At 37.7% G+C, this 25,969-nt stretch overlaps 1 protein-coding gene and 1 pseudogene across 1 annotated transcript; both read left to right on the top strand.

The window, feature by feature from the left end:
* Positions 1-14,764: 14,764 nt before the first annotated feature.
* Positions 14,765-15,809, top strand: LOC103938257 (basic form of pathogenesis-related protein 1-like). Its single transcript, XM_009348263.3, has one exon. It carries the CDS (start codon positions 14,826-14,828, stop codon positions 15,306-15,308), a length of 483 nt encoding a protein of 160 aa, XP_009346538.1. The 5' UTR covers positions 14,765-14,825; the 3' UTR covers positions 15,309-15,809.
* A 5,043-nt stretch (positions 15,810-20,852) lies between these two features.
* LOC103938266 lies at positions 20,853-21,468 on the top strand (annotated as a pseudogene).
* The last annotated feature ends 4,501 nt before the right edge of the window (positions 21,469-25,969 follow it).

Below are 25,969 nucleotides of genomic sequence, written 5' to 3'. Positions count from 1 at the left end.
TTAAGTGCATCCACTACCATATTTGCACGACCAGGGTGATAATCAATCATGCAATCATAATCACTAAGTAGTTCCAACCACCTCTGCTAACGAAGATTAAGATCCCTCTGCGTGAAAAGATACTGAAGACTCTTATGATCTGTAAAGATCTTGTATTTTTCTCCATAAAGATAATGTCTCCACAAGTTCAACGCAAAGATAATGGCTACTAACTCCAAATCATGCGTAGGATAATTCAACTTATAAGGTTTCAATTGTCGTGAAGCATAAGCAATTACCCTACCATGCTGCATCAACACACATCCCAGACCATTCAAGGAAGCATCATTATAGACCTCAAAATCACCATTATCGTCCGGGAGTGCCAAAACAGGTGCATGAGTGAGACAATATTTCAACTGCTGAAAACTCTGCTCACAATTATCATCCCACTCAAATTTAACATCTTTCCTCGTTAACCTCGTCAGTGGTAAAGCAATCACAAAAAAATCCTTAACAAACCGTCGATAATACCCTGCTAAACCAAGGAAACTCCTCACCTCAGTGACGGTTCACGGTTGTTCCCACTTCTCCACAGCTTCCACATTCTGAGGATCCACCAAGATACCTTGAGTTGAAATAACGTGCCCCAAAAATGCTACTTGATCTAACCATAATTGACACTTGCTAAACTTAGCATATAGTTAGTGTTCCCTCAACCTTTTCAACACCAAAGTAAGATGTCGAACATGCTCCGATTTAGACTTAGAGTACACCAGAATATCGTCAATGAAGACAATAACAAATCTATCCAAATATGGCTGGAATACTCGGTTCATCAAATCCATAAAAGCAGCAAGCGCATTCGTTAATCCAAATAGCATAACCAGAAACTCATAATCACCATAACGAGTCCTGAAAGCAGTCTTAGGGACATCCTCCCTACTAATCTTCAACTGATAGTATCCAGACCTCAAGTTAATCTTGGAGAATACACAAGCACCTCAAAGCTGATCAAACAAATCATCAATATGCGACAATGGATAACGGTTTTTAATCGTTACCCAATTCAATTGCTGGTAATCAATACATAGCCTCAAATTTCCATCTTTCTTCCTCACAAACAACACTGGAGCCCCTCAAGGTAAAGTACTAGGCTGAATAAAACCCTTATTCACTAATTCCTGCAACTGAACTTTTAATTCCCTTAACTTAGCAGGAGCCATACGGTAAAGAGTCAAAGATATAGGATTCGTACCTGGAAGCAAATCAATGGTGAACTCCATGTCTCGGTCTGGCCGCAACCCAGGTAAATCATCAGGGAAAACATCAGAAAAAGGTTTGATTACCCTTACATCCTCCACACTACTAGGAGCAGCATCGTTCAACACCACATAAGCTAAGTATCCCTGGGAACCTTTCGATAATAACCTTTTCGCCCGCATAGTAGAAATAACGCCATATCTCACCCCACTCTGCTCGCCCACAAAACTAACCACAGGTAATCTATGACGATGGAATGTAACTATTTTCCCGTAACAATCAATATTGGCACGATTGAAATGCAACCAATCTGTGCCCAAAATCACATCAAAGTCAACAATATCTAGTGGGATAAGATTAGCTGGCATAATAACATCCTCCACCATTACTGGACATCCTAGATACACACAATCAACAATACATCTCTCCCCTCTAGGCATAGCAAACTCTAAATCATACCCTAGAGGTGTAGGGTGATGTTGCGTCACTTGAGCAAAGGTATGAGAAATCACAGAATGTGTAGCACCACAGTCAATTAATACTCTAGCAAAATAACCAAGGATATTTAACGTACCCATGATCAAGTCTGGATTATTTTGAGCATCCTGCAGAGAGATGTTGTGAATATGTCCCTGGGTCTGCTGTTGTCCACCACGACCTCTACTCGTCTGGCCACCATGACTCTGTGCACCATGCCCCTGACTAGGCTGACCAGACTGCCTTGAAGATCCCGCACTACTCGCAGCAATATCCCCCTACTGAGGCTGTCCTCCCTGATACCACTGAAACCCACCTGCTAGAATTGGAGGATACGACATATAGCCACCAGAATACTGGGGATAACACCCTGAGAATATGGATCCTGGGGATATGGATATTGTCCTGAGGCATAAGGATCAGCATCGCCCTGGTAGTAATAGGCACCACCACGACCCGTCTGCCCATAACTACCAGGACCAGAAACCTGCTGGATAGGTGCAAGTGGGGCAAGAAAGTCTGCTGGGGCCTCTGCTGACTTTGGGGACAATTTGCAGCCCGATGTCTCATTTGCCCACAAGTGAAGCAACCACCGCTGCCTCTCCTGCACTCTCCAAAATGTCGATTATTACACCTGCGGCAAACCTGAGCCCTTTCTCTACCAGCATTACCCTGCCTCTGGCCTCTAGCACCCCCAGCAAATCTACCACCACGACCCTGACCAGTGGCACTAAAACCACCGCTAGAAGAGCTAGAACTGGTTCCACCCTGCTTAAAGCTCTGGGTCTTGCGAGGTTCGAGCGACGCTTGACCCTTGCCCTTGTCATCTTTCCTCTGGTTACCATCTTTTTCTTCCTCATCACTCTCACTGGGCATGTTCTCGAAATCCTCAATCCTTAACAAAATCTCGTAGAACTCCTGGTAGATGTCACAAGGGGTAATGGTCGCCATAGAACGCCACTTCTTCTTAGTACCCAAATGGAAACGACGAAGCATCTCTGCCGGATTGCCAGCAACATCTTGATGATAACGGGACAAGTCAGTAAACCTCCGGTAATACTCATTTTCCGTCAACTTCCCCTGCCTCAACTCCGTGAATTCCTGCTTTTTGCGGTCTATATACTCAAAAGGCACAAACCTTCTCCTGAACAGCTCTCCGGATACCTCCCAATCAGTCATCTCCTCTTGGGACAAACGACGGACCTCCTGTTCCTACCAGGAAACCGAATCCTTACCCAAAAACCAAGATGTCATCTCAACCCACTTCTCAACAAGGAGATTCCCTTGATTATGTAGAACAAGAAAGGTCTTCTCAATATGTTCTAGCCATCGCTCCGCTCCCTCAAAACCCTTGTGGCCCTCGAATTTATCCAACTTCAGATTGTACATAGTTTCCAGAGGTGTCCTCTGGGGAGGGCAGAGCGCCGACTGAATAGCGGTGGCGATAGTTTCCCCCATTTGAGCTACATCGGGGAAACTAGGCTCAGCAGAGTGACGTGGTTCCCTACGAGGCGGCATAGTTCTCAAAGACACCAAAATAATTAGAATACTCACAAAAGTACAGGACTGCCAAACCCTACTCTGATACCAAACTAACACACCTCGACCGAGATCAGGGCTTGCTGGCCGTAACGTGAAGGTGACGTAACCATGTGCACAGTGCGGAAGCTAAGAATAATAATAATAATAAAAGTATGAATAAATAAAAACCAAGCTATACACTGCGTAAATAACCTACATGTGCAAGCGTAAGTGTGAAAACAATATTCAGAGCATGAAAGACCTAGTGCAGTCTGGAGAAACAAACACTAAATAAACACATCCAAAGGTGGTCCTACACTGGTGATAATCTGTCAGATATGCCATGAATCCCTCGAGAGCCACCAACAGAACTATCCAAACTAGAACCTGGAGGGGCGCAAAATAGAAAACGTGAGTGGGCAAAAACAAAGCTTTTCAAAATCATTTCAATAACAAAAGTTCTAACCTTTCGCCGTAAAACCTGTATAGTTTCCCAGAAAATAGAATATGCACATATATATAACTCATGCTCGTAAATAAGCCACGTCGAATGCCTTTACATAGAAATGCAAGTACTCAGGTAATGTCAAATCAATGCCATGAAATCTGTCAGCCAGAGTTACCTAACGTGACCTGTACGGCTGAAGCTAGAACTGAAATCCCCAACTCACTAACTATACTTGCACACGAGTCGGAACCACCTAAGGTGGTCTGTACGACAGGACTGGGTGTAAATAAATACGCTCAAGTGCTACGATCACGTGAAGGCTGGGCGAATAATCGCAGGTCACCTATGAGTCGGAACCACCTATAGTGGTCTGTACGACAGGACTGTGCACCTAACTTGGATCCAAGATGAGCGTGTGGTGCGGGAAAATCACAAGTATATAGGTATATACGGAAAACCAAAAACCCACTCATTGGTATGTAGAAGGATCGTAAACCCTTTGCCTCGAGTGACTGCGCTCGTCCTCGGGATAGGTCTCACCTATATGTGAAACAACTATAAAAATGTTAATTTAAAGCACATAACCCAAACTAGGTAAAAACTTCTCATACAATGCTCAAATGGGGTGTATGAATACACTAACGTGATCTACTCAACCTCACGAACATCCCCATATTTTTAAAATAATTTTCTGACACCGCACGCTCCCCCACTCGCTGGCGAAGGCAAGGCTACACGTGCCGCCCACGCGCAGGCACTTGCCTGGCACACTGACGACGTCAGTTAATGCCATCAGGAATATTCCATTAACTTTGACAGATTTCGTTAAAGTTAACCTAATTCCGTTAGGAATATTCCGTCTAAACTGACAGAATATTCCGTCGTCTTCTCCGGCCAACCTCCGGCATCGTCGTTGTCACCAGAAAATCGAGAAAATTTCTAAACTTAATATCTCACTCGTGTTTCACCCAAATTTCATGAAATTGGTACCAAAATGAAGCTTAGAACTAGAGGAACAAATCCTTACCACTTTCAAGCACTAAAACCAACAGAATCTCACCGGAAAAACTCCACCAAATCCGGCCAAACCTGCAACTCACGATCCCGACGTCCAAAACCTTCAAACAAACCCGAGCTTCCTAAGGACCTCACCAAGCTTCCTACAAGCCCGAAATTCCCAAAAACAAAAGATTTTACGTGTGCATAAACAGTGACCAAATCGAGGATCTCGAGTTCAACTTGAAAACGAAGGTATCCTTACCTGAAATGGGTATGGTTAAACTCCTAAGAACCTCACGAGCACAAATGTATAGTTTTCATCCATGATTCGTAACGTTTTCGAGCACTTTTGTTCTTGTCCGTACAAGGAAGAAAGGAAAGAGAGAGAGAGAGAGAGAGAGAGAGAGAGAGACAAATACAGGACAGAGCAGAGAAGAGGATGAGTGTGATGTTGGAAATGTGCCCTAAAACCAATCATATGATGATACTTTACGGACATTTCAAACTAATGTAGTTTAAAGGGCAAACATTATTGTTTGAGCCGTCTCATATAAATGTTATATGCTTAAACGATAAGTCCAAGGAATATGTGATTGGAAGAATGCGATCTAAAGAAGTTAGATTCATGAGACCATTCTTTCGTTGACACATCCTAAACGTTCCTGATCATAGGATTGTCAATTGGGCATTGACAGTCCGTTAAGATCAGTACGTGCTATGTCTTCTCTCAGGGAGAGTGACTAGTCTCGAGTCATTGGTGTGTGTGACATCAAGACAAGTACGTAGGTGCTCAATAGAGAATGAGTTCACTGAACACGATCAACGAAGAGTTCTCATATTCATGTCACATGAGAACTCATGGTTGGGATAATGCAAATTAGTCTTTTGACCTGAGGCATCACAGTTGTCTTGTGGTTAGGTCCTTAATCTTTGATTATGTCAACGTCACTCTATCAGGGTGTCCACGGCATCGTTGGGGTTAAGCCACTTAGCCATGGAGGCAAGTGAATGCGCAACAAGGGATCTCTAACCTTCAAACTGTTTGAGGGAGAATACTCTATGATATGATTTGGAATCTCTGGCCAGAGTATGAATGAGATGTTGGAATGCGTTCCAGATCACATTCAAGGTAATCATATAAGCACAAGATTCACATTGGATAGTAGACATGAATAAACTATCAAACCAAACAATGTGGTCAAGAGTATTGTATTAGAGAAAGACCGTATTGCATTTGTAATCCTAAACTGAATAGGTTCTCCACCTCTTCTGATTAGCTTGGGTAACCATGATATGCTGCTAGGTGTCACTCATGGTTTGTGGAAGCCCTAAAAGTGTATTATCACTAACGGGAGAATTGAAAGTAAGTTTCAATTCACAATCGATTTGAAAGAGTTTGAATCGCCCACTGCCTCGCTAAAAGGAACCTAATGGATCGTACACCGTGTAAGGTAGAGTTTGAAGATTCAACGGAGATGAGTAAGAATAATTAAATGGTTTAATTATTTATGGCAAGGATTAATTAATATGATTATTAATCAAACGAATAAGTTCGTTGAAGACCTCGGGATAGTTTTGGACCTTAAGGCCCAATGGGCTTCGAACGTCAAGCCCATTGACTTAAGTTGTATGACAACTTAATGAATAATGATTCACAAAGGCCCAAATAGCCCAATTAATCCCCATAGGCCGGCCATTTAGAGGAGGGTAGTGAACTTGGCTTAATTGCAAGTTTGCCACTCCATTGTGAGGTGGTATAAAGACATCTTTATAGCCATTTCATCCTTAGGGTTTTCTAGGGAGTAAAGATGAGAACACAAACCTCCCTTTGCTCTCAAAGAATTCGGCTAATCTAGAGGGGAAAATCTAGCAATCTTACTTCCTCTAGGTCACTCATTTCTTCTTTCAATATACCTTGGTGTGGAGACTTAGAGGTTCTCAATTTTGGGATCTTGGAGAAACCTTTTCATCCATCCAAATCCATGGATCCAAGATGCAAGGAATGAAGACCCTCTCTTTGGGTGATTAGCCTTTGCTTATGCAAAGAGGAATCTACAAAGGTATTGATTTCTCAACTCACTTTATTTTTGAGTTGAGTCTTGATTCACCTATCTACTAGGCTTTGAATTTCATGGGTAAATGTTTTGTTTTAAGTGCATACAAGCATGATTCTGCCTTTAATATGTTAATTGCATGCTATTGATGTTGCTTAAATGAACATGTTTTTCACAAATTTTCCTTCAAGTGGTATCAAGAGCCTAAGTCTAGTAGTTGGTGAATCCTTTTGGGTTTTGTAGTTCATAGTTTGTGATTTGAATGTTGTAATTGTTACAAGCTTTATTCTTGCTTCTTTGAATGTAAATTTTGTTAGAAAATTTGCCATCTCAAATGTTGTAGATGTAGTTCATATGAGCATGAATTTTGGAGCTAAAATTTGGTGCCATGTTTTTGGGGAAATTCGGCCAAATCCAAAGGGTGGAATTTTGGGTTCATGTTTGACTTGTTAAAAGTGTTTTAAAGTGATTTTTGGAACCCCTATGTACCCTAGTATGGTTGTATGTTATTTCCCTTAAGTTTGAGTGGTTTTGGTATGTTTTTGGGTGAAGAATGTTCATGGAGCTCTTATGGGTTTTCATGAATGTTCTTCATTGTTCTTGATATGTTCTTGCCAAGAACAAAAGGTTTGGTGTTTTGATTCAAAGTTTTGATTTATTTCATAAAGTTTTTGTTTTGAAATATTTCTTATGTTTAAATATATTAGATATTTATTTTGAAAAATTAAAGAAATTTTAGTGGGTTGGTGTGTAATGATTTATTCCATTACACACACCCCACTTACAAAAACTTTGAAATTTTTTTTATTACTTTGCTTCAAAATCAGCCACCCTACTCAATTAGGGTCCTTGTGGGGCTTTTGTGCAATTATATAAAGTTTTGATACTTTTGTGTATTTGCATTTTGACCCAAAAGTTTACGTTTTTACGTAAAGGTCCAAAATCACTAAAAGGACAAATTGTTTTGCTCCTTTAATGAAGTTTTATTTTTTGTGGAAAATTTTGGGTTCTAGTTGTAATTACATGAAGTAGTGGACTTTTGTGTTTTTACAAAGTGACCCCAAAAGTTTAAGTTTTTTGCAAAATAGCCCAAAAGTTGAGGTTCATTGCACTATGGCCCAAACAAGTTGAGGTCATAGCATTTTGGCCCAAATTAGGTAGAGAACAAAATTGTTTTGTTTCTTTAAATGAGAATTGGATTTTCATTTCATTTAGCTCCATTTAAATCAATTCTATGGATACAAAAACCAAATGAAAATGTTGCATTCAAGTTTAATTAGTTAAAGCGTTAATTAATTAAAGAAAGGGTGATTATGAACCTTAGCCTACGATAATTGAGCTATGTGAAAGGCTGTTTCAAATTTGTTTGAACCATGGGAATGTGTAGATTAAATTTTGGTTGTAATTTGATATGATCAATTGTTGTAAAAGAGCATAAGCTCTTCTTTACTTTAAAGTAATTTGATTTGATCAATTGTTGTAAAAGAGCATAAGCTCTTATTTACTTTGAAGTACTCCTTTCTTGTTTTATTCGATATGCATGAAATTGGAGTAGTTGGGTCCAACGCCCAATAAGACAACATGCCTTAATGTGATTAAATGCGTAACTAAAATCAATCACCATCCCTAGACCGAGATTCAACACTAGGCTCGTGTTTGAATCAAATCAAAGGTTCATAGTCATCCTAAGGCCCTAAGGCAACTATATAGTCCATCAATGAATGCAAACCTTATGTTAGTAGTATCATATACTCTTGCTTTAAAAACCGTTTTAAAAGCTTAGTGGGAGTATTATATACAACTAAATCAATCAAATGGACCAATAGTTGTAATAGGACCAAAATGTTTTAATTGGATTAAAATGTATGTTTATATGTGATGAGACCTAAAAACCCTCAACCAAATCAATATTAAGTTGATAAGCGAGAGATGCTTTGAATATCTCTTCGTGGCCTTCCACCGTGGTAGGCTTCAATCGTTTGTGACTTGTACACCGGCTTCACCCTATCATGGGGGAGTACAAAGTGCATGCTTACACTCAGGAGGAGTCTATACGCATATGATGAGGTGAGTGTAGGCAACGAGGATGGCCAATATCATATCATTGTGAGGCTATTCTTGAACCCCTTCATGAACTAAGCATGGTGGGAATAACTTAACTAAGTGCAATGGCGCCGATATCATATCATTGTGAGGCAACATTCTCTAGAGGCCAAATAAGATGGGTACTTGCATGAGATGCAAATGAGTAAGCGTACTCTCTCATTATTATTAATGCTAGCCGATATCGTATCATCGTGAGGTGGGCTTGGTAATAGTGAGCCTCCCATACCCTACTAAGAGTTTCCTCCAAAACTCTCGAATTCCGATGAGGGATATGGAATTTGCCAAAAATAGTGGGTGGTGCTATTTGATTTAAAGACCCGAATCAAATGGCTTAAAATCAATCAATTTATATTCGTTATGAATTTGTTTACCAATATATTTGCAAACGCTATCCAAAACTTGACAAAGAAAAACCAAACGCTTTAATTTCCGGACTTAGTTCTACAATCCCATAGATTGTCTTGAATGGATTGTAAAAGTACCTAAGTAGTCTCATCCTCACAATCTTCCTATTGATAATGTATCAATAGAAGAACATGTTAGATAAGTCTACCATGAAGAGGACAATGCAAACTCTAGTGCTTGTCTCTTTGTTACACGAACAAGGAACTTGAGAAGTAAGCACAAGGGCATGGACACTTTATGTGCCATGATTCTTCACTTACAAATTGTTGTATGAAGAAATGAGAGTTGCCTTGAACAACTCTTGAGAGTTTGTTGTTATGTTTAGAACATAATGGTTGGTTGACAAAAATAGTCCATTTAGATGGACTTATGATGATTTTGAATCATTGAGTGTTGAAGTGTTAAAACCACTTAACGAGACGGAAACTAGGCAAGGACTTCACCTTTGTGTCCCTATCCTAATGTTCACTAAGTTTATTGTAAACTATATAGTGAACAATAACCGCACACTCTCCAAATCGTTTGATGTGTATAACACATTTGAAACAAGTTTCAAGAGAGATAGTGGGAGTTTAGGGACCATGACTATTGTAATCAAAAGGGAAGTCAAATGAAGAAGGCAAAATAACTCCAAGGGAACAAACTTTCTTTATGAAAGGATGGACATTGGAAGGGGTATTTGCAAGAAATGTCTTGCAAGTGTCAAGAACACACTTTTCGAAGGTGTTGTAATATGTTCTTGAAATAGTTCAAAACAGTTGGTTCTTCTACTTGAATGCTTGATTCCGTATTAGTAACTATGTTTTACAATTGTTGTAAAAGTGTGCTAATAAGAAGTAGAAGATTAAATGAGAGAAGAGAAAGTACTTCACATTCGGAAAGTGAATAAAATATAGATCTCTGCGAAAGCGGATTGTACTTACTTCCTCATATGAACTACCAAAGAAATTGGAAAATACTAAAGATTGTCTTTACATTCCAATTTTAAGGAACTTAAATCCGTCACTATAGTAGAGATGGATAAATGTTTTGTTTGACAAAAACATTGTTCTTTATTAATCAATAATTAGATTATTGTAATTTAATTGGTTGTCTCTATAGTAGAGATGATATGGTAGTTTAACTGTTTAGAATACGATGATGCTTAAAACCCAAAAGGTTGCAGGGTAGTGACTAATCCCAACTGAGTTGTGATACCTCTAAAACATAAGTTACGAGTTGGTCATAGATGGATGCTTTGGATCGTTAGATCCGGATCCAATACCTTCTTGTTAAAATTGTATAGAGGCGAAATGTTCGAATCTTTATTCTTTTGGAAAGAAGAAAGAATCACAAAGTTGTTGAGGTTAATTCACTTAGATGTTAGTGGCACTTGTCCACAACATAATACTACTCATGTTGTATGACATTCACCGAAGATCACTCTTGGTTGGACTATAGTTTATTTTGAATAAACACAAGTCCGAATACTTTGCAAAAGGTTTCAAAGAATTCAAGAAATGTAAGTAGATGAGTAAGACGTCTAAAGTATTTACCTCCTTAGATTTGATCCAAGGAAAAAGTAACACTTTAGATTAATTTCCTTGAAAAATATCAAGGAAAGTAGCATCATAAGATAATGAATTTCTTCATTAGGAGAAGAATGAACATAAATAAGATTTAGTTCGTTGGACATTATCAATTACCCATATATATATGATATATACTTCTAAGACATGTTAGTTGTAGAGATCCATCCATCATGGATCTTAGCAAGCTAGTGGGAGCCATAAACGTCTTATGAGAAAAGATCAATTGTTTGATTTCTCATAAAGATGTAAATGAATCTTTTGTTTACTAGGTTTACAAAAGATTAGTGGGAGTTGATCATATTCCTAAATTTTAATATACATACATGATATATATTAATTTTGAAAATGAAAGGAATTCTTCATCGTTAAAGTTATGACTTTAAACATTCTATAATGATAGAATGTATATGGGAGACATAGTCTATATACATAGAATGGAAATCTATAATGATAGATTTCAAGATATAATTGGATTATATCAATCCCTAAAATAGACAAGAGATGCTAGGAAGTTTCTCATATGATGATAAACTTCAATTAGAATGACAATTCTAGTGAGACTAGGAAGTTGTTCTTCTCAAAGGGAATGTACCCTTTGACTCCCAAAGAAATAATGCGTAAATAGAATCCTTTATGCATACGCAGAAAGGTGATTTATGTATTTCATATTGTATGAAAACATTGATATAAGTCGTACCTAGAATGGTACAAGATGATATCAGTGCAAGCCCAGGATCAGAACCATGGCAACTGTCAAGTGAATCCTTAGGTATTTAAGAAATACTAAGGATGGATTCCTCAAGAATGAGGAAGAATTAGAGTAACGTAATGGAAGCGTAAATGTATTAGATTATGAATCTAATCCATCATAGAATATCTCTTCATTATGAATGAAGTGATAAAGAGATATCTCTTTATTATGACTAAAGAGATATTTGGGTGGAAACGTTAAAAGTAAATGACTTTAATGTGTTCCATCATGTATGCAAAATATATTGCCATATAGAAGCTTACAACATTGTTGTTTGGATGGGAAAGTTCATTCATGAACTCTTCATTCGGTTCCAACCAGAAAGTGTATGACACTAATGGGGCGATAGCTCAAGCCAGGGAATCAAGGTCTCATCAAGGTCCGAACTCAAATGAGAGACTGAACCACATGATTGAGAATCATGTATAATGGTGACGTCGTTATTCTCAAGGTTGCTTCTATGGATAACATATAGATATCCATTGTTTAGGCCTACTACTCAGCCATTTATGAAATGAATTACAGAAGAGGTATCATCAATGATGACTAAGCTGATTGGCTCTAGTGCAAGTGGGAGATTGTTGGAAATGTGCCCTAAAACCAATCATATGATGATACTTTACGGACATTTCAAACTAATGTAGTTTAAAGGGCAAACATTATTGTTTGAGCCGTCTCATATAAATGTTATATGCTTAAACGATAAGTCCAAGGAATATGTGATTGGAAGAATGCGATATAAAGAAGTTAGATTCATGAGACCATTCTTTCGTTGACACATCCTAAACGTTCCTGATCATAGGATTGTCAATTGGGCATTGACAGTCCGTTAAGATCAGTACGTGCTATGTCTTCTCTCAGGGAGAGTGACTAGTCTCGAGTCATTGGTGTGTGTGACATCAAGACAAGTACGTAGGTGCTCAATAGAGAATGAGTTCACTGAACACGATCAACGAAGAGTTCTCATATTCATGTCACATGAGAACTCATGGTTGGGATAATGCAAATTAGTCTTTTGACCTGAGGCATCACAGTTGTCTTGTGGTTAGGTCCTTAATCTTTGATTATGTCAACGTCACTCTATCAGGGTGTCCACGGCATCGTTGGGGTTAAGCCACTTAGCCATGGAGGCAAGTGAATGCGCAACAAGGGATCTCTAACCTTCAAACTGTTTGAGGGAGAATACTCTATGATATGATTTGGAATCTCTGGCCAGAGTATGAATGAGATGTTGGAATGCGTTCCAGATCACATTCAAGGTAATCATATAAGCACAAGATTCACATTGGATAGTAGACATGAATAAACTATCAAACCAAACAATGTGGTCAAGAGTATTGTATTAGAGAAAGACCGTATTGCATTTGTAATCCTAAACTGAATAGGTTCTCCACCTCTTCTGATTAGCTTGGGTAACCATGATATGCTGCTAGGTGTCACTCATGGTTTGTGGAAGCCCTAAAAGTGTATTATCACTAACGGGAGAATTGAAAGTAAGTTTCAATTCACAATCGATTTGAAAGAGTTTGAATCGCCCACTGCCTCGCTAAAAGGAACCTAATGGATCGTACACCGTGTAAGGTAGAGTTTGAAGATTCAACGGAGATGAGTAAGAATAATTAAATGGTTTAATTATTTATGGCAAGGATTAATTAATATGATTATTAATCAAACGAATAAGTTCGTTGAAGACCTCGGGATAGTTTTGGACCTTAAGGCCCAATGGGCTTCGAACGTCAAGCCCATTGACTTAAGTTGTATGACAACTTAATGAATAATGATTCACAAAGGCCCAAATAGCCCAATTAATCCCCATAGGCCGGCCATTTAGAGGAGGGTAGTGAACTTGGCTTAATTGCAAGTTTGCCACTCCATTGTGAGGTGGTATAAAGACATCTTTATAGCCATTTCATCCTTAGGGTTTTCTAGGGAGTAAAGATGAGAACACAAACCTCCCTTTGCTCTCAAAGAATTCGGCTAATCTAGAGGGGAAAATCTAGCAATCTTACTTCCTCTAGGTCACTCATTTCTTCTTTCAATATACCTTGGTGTGGAGACTTAGAGGTTCTCAATTTTGGGAACTTGGAGAAACCTTTTCATCCATCCAAATCCATGGATCCAAGATGCAAGGAATGAAGACCCTCTCTTTGGGTGATTAGCCTTTGCTTATGCAAAGAGGAATCTACAAAGGTATTGATTTCTCAACTCACTTTATTTTTGAGTTGAGTCTTGATTCACCTATCTACTAGGCTTTGAATTTCATGGGTAAATGTTTTGTTTTAAGTGCATACAAGCATGATTCCGCCTTTAATATGTTAATTGCATGCTATTGATGTTGCTTAAATGAACATGTTTTTCACAAATTTTCCTTCATGTGAGTATGTGTGTGTGGTCCAAAACCCCAAAATAACCACACAACGAAACAAAAATACTGGGGGCAAAACCGTCATTTTACCCCTACGGTACGAAAAATCCGAGACGAGCTGGCACAGTTGGCTAAGAATGGGTGTACGAGAACAATTATAGGATGTTGTGGAATAAATTGTAAAAATCTTATATTATTAAGTTACTTATTTTTTTTATGTGGTAATTTATTTAAATTTTAGAATTTTATTGGATGTTTGTACATAGGTGAGTTTTTATGCAACAGAATAAGTACATTAGCAGAACATTTTTATACGGGAAGGTATCAGAAAAATCCTTAACCAGGTAAACCACTTGAAAAATACTTCGGACAGGCAAAAGGAAACCAAAAAACATGCAAGATAAAAAAAATTTAGTGAGCCAAACCAAATTCTATTTTTTCTATTGTTTGCCAATCTCATAATTTTTTTTTTTTGGTCACTCTCATAAAAAAATTAATACAGTCGATATTATCTACATCAGGGGTGATGATGGGTAGCATATTAATCTCGTTCAGATTCGTCTTTAGTGAAAATCAAACCTAAAATCTCTCAATTACAAATAAAGATAAATACCACTAGATGGTAATATTAAGTAGTTTGTCAATTCTTAATTAGTGTAAGTCAATCTATTCTGTTCTCTCTTTTTTTACCCGTCCTATACCGCTATATCTATATATAGAATCGAAATGTATGCAACCTCACGTTTCTTAAGGCCTATTTTTGACACCCTATTATTATTTTGTCTCTATAAATATAACCCTATCTGCATTCCTCCTTTCAAACCAACAGCTATCAATTCAACGTCCTCTACTATACAACAAAACCGACCCCATATCGAGATACAAAATGGCGTTCAACGTCAAGCTTATTTTGGGCTTCTTCACCATCGCAATCATCATGACGCATGTCGCCGCAATCCTACCCAAAGAAGAGATCGATGGCTTCATCAGGGAACACAACATAGCTCGTGCCGAGGTTGGCAATGGACCGCTCAAATGGAACGAGACCATAGCCGAGTACGCTCAAGCTTATGCCGACAAAAGAATCGAGGACTGCCAAATGGAGCACTCAATGGGGCCTTACGGCGAGAACTTGGCCTCCGGTGATGGCATGACCGGTGCAGCCGCTACCAAATACTGGGTCACCGAGAGGGAATTCTATGACTACCAGCAAAACAAATGTGTCCGAGATGAATGTGGCCACTACCTTGGTGTGATATGGGGCAAAACTACTTATGTTGGATGTGGCATTTCAAAGTGCAAGAATGGACAAAACTATGTCATTTGCAACTACGATCCTTCTTACCAGGACGACGAGCGCCCCTACTAGAAACTATTGTATATAAATAATGCCACGCACGCACACCCTTTTTTTTGGTCATAAGGGGGGATGGCGACAGATGTTGGTTTCTATTGCTGTATACGAAAACATTCATGTTGCTGTATATGGTGAGAGGTGACAGAAAAATAATAAAAAAATGATTAACCATTTTTTTTTTTTGGGTAATGTTTTTTAACAAGCTGAAGTTACAGCGAGGAATCTCCATGGACCTTTACAAACATATAATCATAGTACATCTATCTTTTAACGTTATTACCAGAATATTGTTAGAACCAAGTTCAATTATGATGATAATGTTGTTTGATTGCCGCCATTGCACCATTTACCATATTCGCTTTTCGAAACACGTGTGAACGATAGTTGTAAAAACTTGAGGAAATTGATATCTTGGTTGACATGCATAATTCTTCAAGAAGGTTGTGCTTTGACATTAATTATGTTAATGGGAACGTATGAATCTAATTCCACTTGAACACGATCGAGACCCAACCATTACAAAAAAAAAAAAAAAAAAAAAAAAAAAAAAAAAAAAAACCCAACTTAAGAGATGAATTTTATTCGTCTCTTAAGGACAACGTTCGTCGCGCAAAAAATATAGCAGCGGAACTCCATCGAGTAGAAGTCGTGGCCCAAAAGCCGTCGTAAGACATTTTTGTCGACAGATACAAATATTTGTCGAGGCAAAAAGGTCTTGTCAAGTGGACAAAGTGACAAACCTCCGTCATGTTAGTTGGTTGACTACAGAGGCCCGATAGACGTCGCTTTACTCGTATGGTCAGTAACCCCTTAACTGAAGAAAAATAATTATTTGATCTCATTGGCCGACGGAGAGTGTCGTTGGGCAAGATAACTAATAAATGAAAAAAATAATTCTTTTTAATTTAATAATTAACTAAGAATTATTATATTAATAGCATAATGGTACACAAGTTTATTTAACTAATAACAATTCGTAAATAGGGATTAAATATGGGGCCCACTCCATATCAAACTTTAACGATTTGAACGTCTATTTTGTAAGTCTCGATTCATAAATTAGCCTTTCAAAAATTTAATTCAAAGTCTCGATTCATAAATCAGCTTTGCAAAAATTTAATTCAATACGAAACCATTTGCCTATTTAATTATCAAGATAAAATTTCTTTGTTTCTTATATAATAAAATATTCGTTAATTTCTTTGAACTCAATTAGATGTCTTAAACATTTCCAATTTAGCTAATATTTGCAAGGATGATCTATGAGGTGCAACTTGAAAAATAGACAGTTCGGATTGTTAAAGTTTGATGTGGTGTGGACCCTACAACTAATCCAATTTTTATAAAAAAAAAAGAAAAAAAAAAGGGAACCCTTCCCTTAAAGGTTTCCACAATTCGTACAATATTGTTGAAGATAAAATAAAAAATCATTCAGGATGACAAAAATAGCTTCACTTGTTTTAGAATTTATAAATTTTGAAAATAATCACAGAGCCACTTCCACTGGTCCATTCTATTCACAAAATCATGGGGTGGATAGTGTTGGAACTTGTGGGATCTTTAGTCCCACATCGCCCATTCCTCTTTTGAAGATCCACTTTATAAGTGTGTTCCCACACTTATGATTTGAAAGAAATTGGGCTAAAGCCATGGATCTTGGGCCTTAGACTTGGAGGGTTTGGATGCGTATATTAAATGTCAAAGATTGGCCTTGGGCTTGGATGGACGAAAAACACAAGTATCATTTTTACGTTTTTAATTTTTGCATTCAATTTTTTCCGAAAGGATAAAACTGTTCACGTGAACAGTTACAACTGTTCTTGAAGATAAACATGAACAACTTTAATTGCTTAATTATGCCATTATAAATATGGTCGTAAGATTAGAAACCGAATAACAATTCCATGGCTTCTTTTTCCATACTTCATAGAGAAACACCACAACCAATTCGCTAAGAATCCAAGTTCGAGTGCAAGAACTTGAATTAGATAGTTGTATTCTGCAAGATAGACGTCCGTTGAACTACTGCACTGCTGTAGGGGCAAATTTCTGTCTTAGAAGATTGCTATTACAAGCCTCTATCTTGCTAATCAAGTCAGCGTTTTGTGATTTATTATTCAGTTTTATTAATTGTTTATATTATGAGATATATTGTATCCTTGTGAAATTTCTATTCGAAATAAACTGTGCAATTGTTGTATATTATATACTTGACATTTGATTAGTTCTAACAAATAGGTCAAAGCTTCTTCATGACTTGCAAATGTCTTGTACTGGGTGCTCTAAATCTCATAGTCCACAACCACTTAATGCATTCAACTGTACCCGAGTCTTCCAAGTTGATATAGAAATTGGTCTAGACTAGACAAAAAACCAGTGTAGTTATCAAAATACAATAATTTAGTAAATATCTATAATAATTAAAATTAGTAATAATATGAAATTAAGAAAACAGTGACCGAGAGTCTACCATTAGGGATTGCTTTACTTCGGGGAGATGTTACTCCATTTATGGGTAGTTATAGGGCAGTTAAGACGGTTGACCTACCATGTGAGCAAACATTGAATGAACATGTGGGGATGCCGGACGCCCTTGGGCCATATTCAACCTTTACTCGTTGGCCAAGGTTTCCCTAAGATTAATCTTTACCACATCACCCCATCCCCGTATTCCCAACCAGTCATCCTAGTAACCCGTCTAAGGCCTGGTTACTGAAGTAATTCTGAAAAAAACTAGTATAAAAAAAAAATTGGGAGATGTTTTTGTGTTTGGTAAACATTCAGCTTCAACTTTTTTTCATAGTTTTGGGTGAAAAAAGCCAAAAACAAGAAGCTACAAAACCCAGCTATGAAAAATTGGCTTTTTTTTCACATCCATTTAACATAAAAGTTTACCAAACACTATAATACTGTTTTTTTTTTATTTTTATTTTTTTAAAAGCACTTTTACAAAAAAGTTTACCAAACACTTTGTTGTTTTATTTCACAGCCGCTTATTCTCACAGCACAGCAGAAGCAACTTTTTTTCAAAGCACAGCAGTACCAAACCAACTCTAACTCTTCCCTCTCTCCAACCCGCCCAACCCTTCCCTCTCTCTAACGCGTCCCCGTCCCCCTCCCCACTCATCCCCTCCCCAACCGTGCCCCTCTCAAACCCATCCCCTCCCCACCCGTCCTCCTCCCACACCCATACCCCTCCCTAAACCCCTCCCATATCCAAACATGTCTCTCTCGCCACTCATTTCCCTCGCCAAGCCGGCCGTCCCACCCATTCGGAAAATTTTTAGGTGTACCGGGTACACCAAATTTTTTTGGTGTACCCTCACTCATTAGAATTTTTTTGGTGTACAAAAAGTGAGGGTGCACCAAATTTTTTTGGTGCACCCTCACCATTATGAGTGAGGGTACACCGAAAAATCCCTCCCACCCATTCTTCAACCCCTAAAATAATCCCCCCAACATCCCAATATCATTCCTTAAGAATATCCCCAATTTTTTCAAGCAAAATTCTGTCAAATATTAAAACATACTAATAAAAAACACATTCACAATATAAATAACAAATCCACAGTATATAAAACAAATTCACAATATAAATTAAGACCGCACATTATAGTTACGGATTTCACAACTTTAATTATTGAAAATAAATGTATTAATACCTTTCTGGGACTATGAGAGATGATACTGTAGGTGAAAGCTAAAGTGGAGCCGTTAATTTTAGCAATGCAGGAATTTTGGGGAGAGAGTGAGAGATGCAGGGAGATGATGAATTGCAGCAAATGGATTTAGGAGAAAAGGCCCTTGCCTGACGAAACCATTTGTCGGACAAGGATTTAAATTTTTTACACGTGTCAGATTTCGAGGATTGCTCGACGACACATTCCATCGAGTAAGAATTTAGATAAAAAAAAAAAACTGACAAGTGAAAATTTTTGCAGAAAAAAGGGTGGGGAAACACCTTAATCCGACGAATTGTACCACATAGACCGTCAGGCAAACCTTTGGAGGGAATTTTGATTTTCGTGAAAAAAAATGGGGGAAAACTCGAAACTTTGCTTGCCGACAGTTCCAACCTTACCCAATGACTGTTTTGCCTCCCGCCCTATGAAACAACCATTTCGTTGGGCAATAAGTAAAAATTATAAAACAATTCCAAATAACAAAATCAAAAAGTAATATAGCCGTTAAATCGTGATGCTAAGTTTGTAATTGTCCCAACCTTTTAGACCAATCTCTAGCCGTGCAAGTTTATTTTTGATGATTTTTTATGCATGCGATCTTTTGTTACAGTCAAACAAGTTTGATGGTAGAATCATCAAAAATAATTTCACAGAGTTCGAATCCCCACAATGCATTCAATTCAACCAACACTTAGTGTTTTAATCCTTAGCCCTATTAGGTGTATTGTACCATTTTGTTTGTAAGTATTTTTAAATCATGATCAGGTTTGTTCATTGTCTTATTCTAGGGTCGGTAAGTGTAGTTGTAAAAATTCAAAAAATTCAGAGCTAAAATATTTAATTTTAGTTTCTAACCATTGAAGGAACTCGTCTTGTTACCTAATGCTCAAATTTTTATTTTAGTGAATTTTGGCGTACAAAATCTCATAGTATATATTAACTATATTGATAGTTGAATTGTGGAAATTAGTTTTCCCTACTCCAAAAATCCTTGGTGGAGATATGCCAATATACTTGCCCAAATCTTGCCCGATGAATACCTTGAACCCTAACTACTTTAGGCGCCGAAGTCTTGCAGACTTCCATTGGGCAAGTTATCTTAATAGACGAAATTTCTTTCCATCGCGCAAGACAAATAATTTATTTATTTTTATATGTACAATAAGAGATGAAATTGCATTCCGTCGGATAAATATTATTTAATAGACTAAATTAATTTCCGTTGCACAAGGTCTTATTCTTTTTTTCTTTTACGTACAATTAGATAAATGAGCCTTTGTACTTAGAGAGTGAAATAAAATCTTGTTGTATGTACATAGTAACCTTATAAATTTGGTGTTCATGCATCATAGATTTATGGGGAATGTTTTCATGTTATCAAGGCTTATAAAATATCGATTATGTGTTTTAGAAGAATTTGGATTAGATGGAAACGATGAAAGCCTTCGAATGATGTAGAAGATCATTGTCCAAAATTCTTCAGTTCCTTGGCGTAGTAACCAGAGTGTGTTGATAACATATTGTAAGCTTATTCACCTGAGGGAAAAGAGAGGGAGAGGGCCGGTGGCAGAGAGAGTGGAGAGACTTTGAGAATTGTGTTGTCTGATTTCTCACTTCTTTGTGCCTTTATTTATAGTGATAAGGAAAGGATAATCTTGATCTCCAAGTAACATAAGTACATTAACGAAACCTAAAAGTTACTGTTTTAGGACTGCCGCAAAATAAAAGTTATTGTTTTTTTAGAAAAAAGTGGATTTTATTCAAGAATCAAAAGACTAAGTACATGAGCAGAACATTTTTTTGTAGGGAAGGTATCAGAAAAATCCTTAACTAAGGTAAACCACTTGAAAAAAACTCCGGACAACGAAAAGGAATCCAAAAAAACATGCAAGATAACAGAATTTTAGTTACCCAAACCATCTACATTCCTCCTCTCAAACCAACATCTATCAAATCAACGTTCTCTACTGTACAACAAAACCGAGACCCCATATCGAGATACAAAATGGCGTTCAACGTCAATCCTATTTTGAGCATCTGCACCATCGCAATCATCATGACGCATGTCGCCGCAATCCTACCCAAAGAAAAGATCGACGGCTTCATCAATGAACACAACATAGATCGTGCCGAGGTTGGCAATGGACCGCTCAAATGGAACGAGACCATAGCCGAGTACGCTCAAGCTTATGCCGACAAAAAGAATTGAGGACTGCCAAATGGAGCACTCAATGGGGCCTTACGGCGAGAACTTGGCCTCCGGTGATGGCATGACCGGTGCAGCCGTTACCAAATACTGGGTCACCGAGAAGGAATTTTATGACTACCAGCAAAACAAATGTGTCCGAGATGAATGTGGCCACTATCTTGGTGTGATATGGGGCAAAACTACTTATGTTAGATGTGGCATTTCAAAGTGCAAGAATGGACAAAACTATGTCATTAGCAACTACAATCCTTCTTACCAGGACGACGAGCGCCCCTACTAGATGCTACTATGCCATTACTTATGTTGTATATAAATAATGTCATGCATGCACACCCTTTTTTTGGTCATAAGGGGGGATGGTGACGATGATGGTTTCTGTTGCTGTATACGAATACATTCATGTTGCTGTATATGGTGAGAGGTGACAGAAAAATAATTAAAAAAAATGATTAACCATTTTCTTTTTTGGTATTTTTTTTTTTTATAACAAACTGAAGTTACAGCGAGAATCCTCTTATGGATCTTTATAAACATATAATCATAGTACATCTATCCTTAACGTCACTAGAAAACGGTGAGAACCAAGTACAATTATGATGATAATGTTGTTTTATTGCCGCCACTGCACCAGTTCCCACATTTGCTTTTCAGAAGACATGTGTGAATGATAGTTGTCAAAACATGAGGCAATTGATATCTTGCATGACATACATAATTCTCCAAAAAAATTGTGCTTTAACGTTAAATATGTTAATGAGAATGTATGAATCTAATTCCACTTGAACAGGACCCAACCTTGATGCCCAAAGAAGACCAGCTGGTTTAAGGCATGCAGCTTCGGCTTGCAAATTTCATATTATCTTACATAAGGCTATGCCTTGATCGTACATATTTGGCATAGCAAATCCTGCGGATGCCGAACCATTGGGTTTGACATAAACATTACACTGCGTTTGAACGAAGAAATTTAAGATTATTATGAGAATTAGAATGACAGAAATTGAAATGACAGAATTTTATTTTCTAAAATTTGTGAAATTTCTTGTTTGGTTAACCTAAAAGAACAATGGAATAATTTGCTATTTTTAAACACTCAATCATAGAAATTGGGAAATGATATCTATTTACATGAAATTTAAACTTGGGTTTCTTTTTCACACGGAAATTCTAAATTTCTATATTTATGAACCCAAACAAGGGAATTGGTGCATGTCAATTTATAAATTCTGACTTTTATCCAAATTCCAAATTTATTTTTCTCATCCAAACATAGTGTAAAAGAACAATAGAATTGAATATAGAATTTATTATTTTAAAACTCTCAATCATAGAAATTGGTAAATGACACCTATTTACATGAAATTTGAACTTGGGAATTTGAGGTCCCAAATTTCAAGTTTTTTTGTCTACGCAGAAATTCTAAATTGCTATGTTTATGAATCCAAACAAGAGAATTGGTGCATGTCAATTTTGACCTTTACTCAAATTCCAAATTTATTTCCTTCATCCAAATATTATTAGTTGTCCAAAATTTGACTAAAGAATTTCTAATATGTTTAAATGTTTCCATTAATTGCATGAGGTATATCTTCTGTTCAAAAAGAGCTTTGTGTCTTTGGTTTTCTATTTTTGAACATGTAGTAAAAGATCTTTGTGCGCCGTTAAAGACCAATTGTGAAATCCCATTTTCTAGATTTCACTGTTATAATCTTCGTATTTGTATTATTGAGATTTTATATTAATTTATTTGAATTTAGATTTTTATTAAACTAGTTACAAAGTTTGAAATTAAGTAAGTGATTTAAAAGAAAAAAAGAACCAAAAAAAAAAAAAAAAAACAAACAAACAACTGAAAGCTGCTAGATGGCAACAAGAGAGAGGGCAAATGAGAGCTACAAAAGAGAAGAAAGGAGGGAGGGTGAGGACAAATTAGAAAGGAAAGAAAGGAGGGATAGGAGAGTAAGGGAAAAGCTGGGGAACCGGTGTACCGCCCTATTCAATCAAACGGTTAAACAAATTGAATCCACAACTTATGAAATTCCAACGAAAGTTAATCAATTCATATTGCAAATATAAACATAGTTTCGAATCACCCCCTACCTAAAGGGGGTTTAGTTCCTCATAACTTTGAAATCAAAGAAACACCTAAACATTCCAACAACTCAAAGCTTGAATTGTATGAACGTTTAAGCACTCTTCTCTTCCATACATACAAAACAAAGAGAATTAAAATGAAACTTTGAAATCAAAGAAACACCTAAACATTCCAACAACTCAAAACTTGAATTGTATGAACGTTTAGGCACTCTTCTCTTCCTCGTTGTTGTAGCACAAGGTTTAAGGGATGTTGTTGGTGTGTTGAATGGATTGGGGAATTTATGGAAATGGAAGAAATGGAGGAGAAATGGAAGGGAAACTCACGGCCAAAGGGGGAAGAATGGATGATTTTGAAGAGTGTTGTGTTGTGAATGAGATGAGATTAATGAATGGGAATGCAAGGGTATTTATAGGAGGAGTGGAGGGAACATATGGATGTTTGTTTAAGCATTTGTGTGGAGGAATGATGGAAAAACAGCTAGGACACATGTGAAAACTGAATTGCACAAGGGAAGCAAAGGGAACCCACGGCATGGATGGATATGTGCATGTGTTGGCTGATTTGTTTGTTGGGGAAGCATGTGTTTGCATGTGGATGTTGTTTGTGTGAATTGTGTGTGAATGCATGTGGATTAAAGAATAAATGGTGGTTGAAATGATGAAGTAGGAATGTGGAGATGCATGTGAAATGAAAAGGGAAAAACTGGAAATGCTCAAGGAATGCACGGCATTGATTGTTTGTTTGATGATGATGCATGTGTTGAATGATTAAGATTGTGGAAATGCAAGGGAATGCACGGTTTAGGCTTGAAGAAAAGGTGTGTGAATTGGGTAATTGAATGATTAAAGTGCATGTGAGTTAGATATTTAAAGGATGGAATGCATGTGAACTAAGTTGGAAAGTTGGAATGATGAAGTGGGAGTGCACGGCATTGATTGTAGTTGGTGTGTTGATGCATGTGATGGGTGGGAACAAAGGGGGAAACATGGCACAAGGGTGATGTTGTTGATGTGTGAATGCATGTGTTGAATTGGTGGTGAAATGATGAAAGAATGAATAAAGAATGCATGTAGGGTTAGCTAGGAAAGTGGGAATGTGGTTGAATGATTAAAGGGACATGCATGTGGCTTGTTTGATTGCTTGGTGAGATGATGCACGGCACAAAGGGGTGTGTGTAATTGCATGTGTGTGTGAGTGGTGGTAGTGGGGTGAATTATAATGAATGCATATGGAATAAAGATGGAGAAGGTGGTGTAATGATGCATGCTTGTAGTTTAGGGTGTTGAATATGGATTTGCATGGCTTTTGAATTGATTGTGGGCTTTGGAATTGGAAGGAAATGCATGGCAAAGGGCTTGGTTTAAGAGAGAATGGGCTAGGCCCTTTGTTTTATGTCCAAAGTGAATACAAGGCCTTCAAATTCGTCCAACATTTTGGCTCCAATCATATGCCATCCATTCCAAGCCCAATTTTGCTCCAAAATGCTCCAAAATGCATTTTTTTTCTTCCTTAAGCCCTTAGAACCTGAAAACACACAAAAGAAGCATAAAGGACTAAAATAACTAGAGAAACATAACGTAAATGCACGAGAACAAGCCATTTAAGTCGCATGAATATGCTCCTATCACCTATTCAACTCGACCTGGCGGCAACACCATGTTTCCCAATGCCATTCACGGCGAATCGCCGCCATCCATCACTTGGAAGCAACTCCCTAGCCTTCCCTCTACCAATTCCACCCCAAAATTCATATAATTTGGCCTTGGATTCGCGGGAAATGCACTGGTGGGTGCAATGGTGTCTTGGTAGCGATCCACCATTTTCAAAGCCCACTTCGCCGATTACCACCACCAATCTACTCCCCTCAACCTCAAGAACAAAGCCCAAAGCAGTGGAGGAGGCGTCGGAGTTAGTATGGAGGTTGAATCGAAGCCCACCCTTTCAAGGGTTTCCGACGGGTTTGAATGAAATTGGGACCGATGGATCGTAATGAAATTTTAGTATGTTGTTCTAGAAGAGTAGTGAGACCCTTGAGAGTTGCGGATCGGAAATCCATAGGCAGATGTTCTAGATTGACTTGCATAGGGTTGTGGACCCATCATAGATGGAGAGTTGATCTTGGGTCAATATGTTGTGAATTGATCTTAAATATTAATATAAGTATTACTAGAGGCTATGTAGGGCTTAGTGGGCCTATATTGTTAGTGAGTTATCCCGGTTAATGTATACCTCGATTTTTGTGTATGGGACGTCATATTGTGATATATATATATATATATATATTCATTCATCTTCTTAATAATGTGAATGATAAGTATGATAAATGTTATGACAATGTGATCCTAGAAGTTTATTGGATGTATTATGTAGAACATATATGCTTGTGTGACTTATTAGGTGGTGGCCATGAGAAGTTGATGGTGTAGGTGACTACGTTGTAACTCATAGGGGTTGAGTTGTGGGTAGGTTGTGTGTTGAATTTATTGCACCATGTAGCAATGATACATGGATGATCCTGCTTGGTATATCCACGTTGGGGGACCATACGTATTTCAGGGGACATCATGCTTGGTATATCCGTGTTGGGTGATCACTACCTACACGATGAGATTATGCTATGGTTTTGCTTGGTATATCCGCATTGGGGACCATACGCATTTTAGGAGTGATCATGCTTTGTATA

This window comes from the organism of the source record quoted next, unplaced genomic scaffold, assembly GCF_019419815.1.
Source record: "Pyrus x bretschneideri cultivar Hongxiangsu unplaced genomic scaffold, Pyrus_bretschneideri_v1 Contig77, whole genome shotgun sequence".
In the NCBI taxonomy this organism is placed as follows: Eukaryota; Viridiplantae; Streptophyta; class Magnoliopsida; order Rosales; family Rosaceae; genus Pyrus; species Pyrus x bretschneideri.
This window is presented reverse-complemented; position numbering and strand designations above follow the sequence as displayed.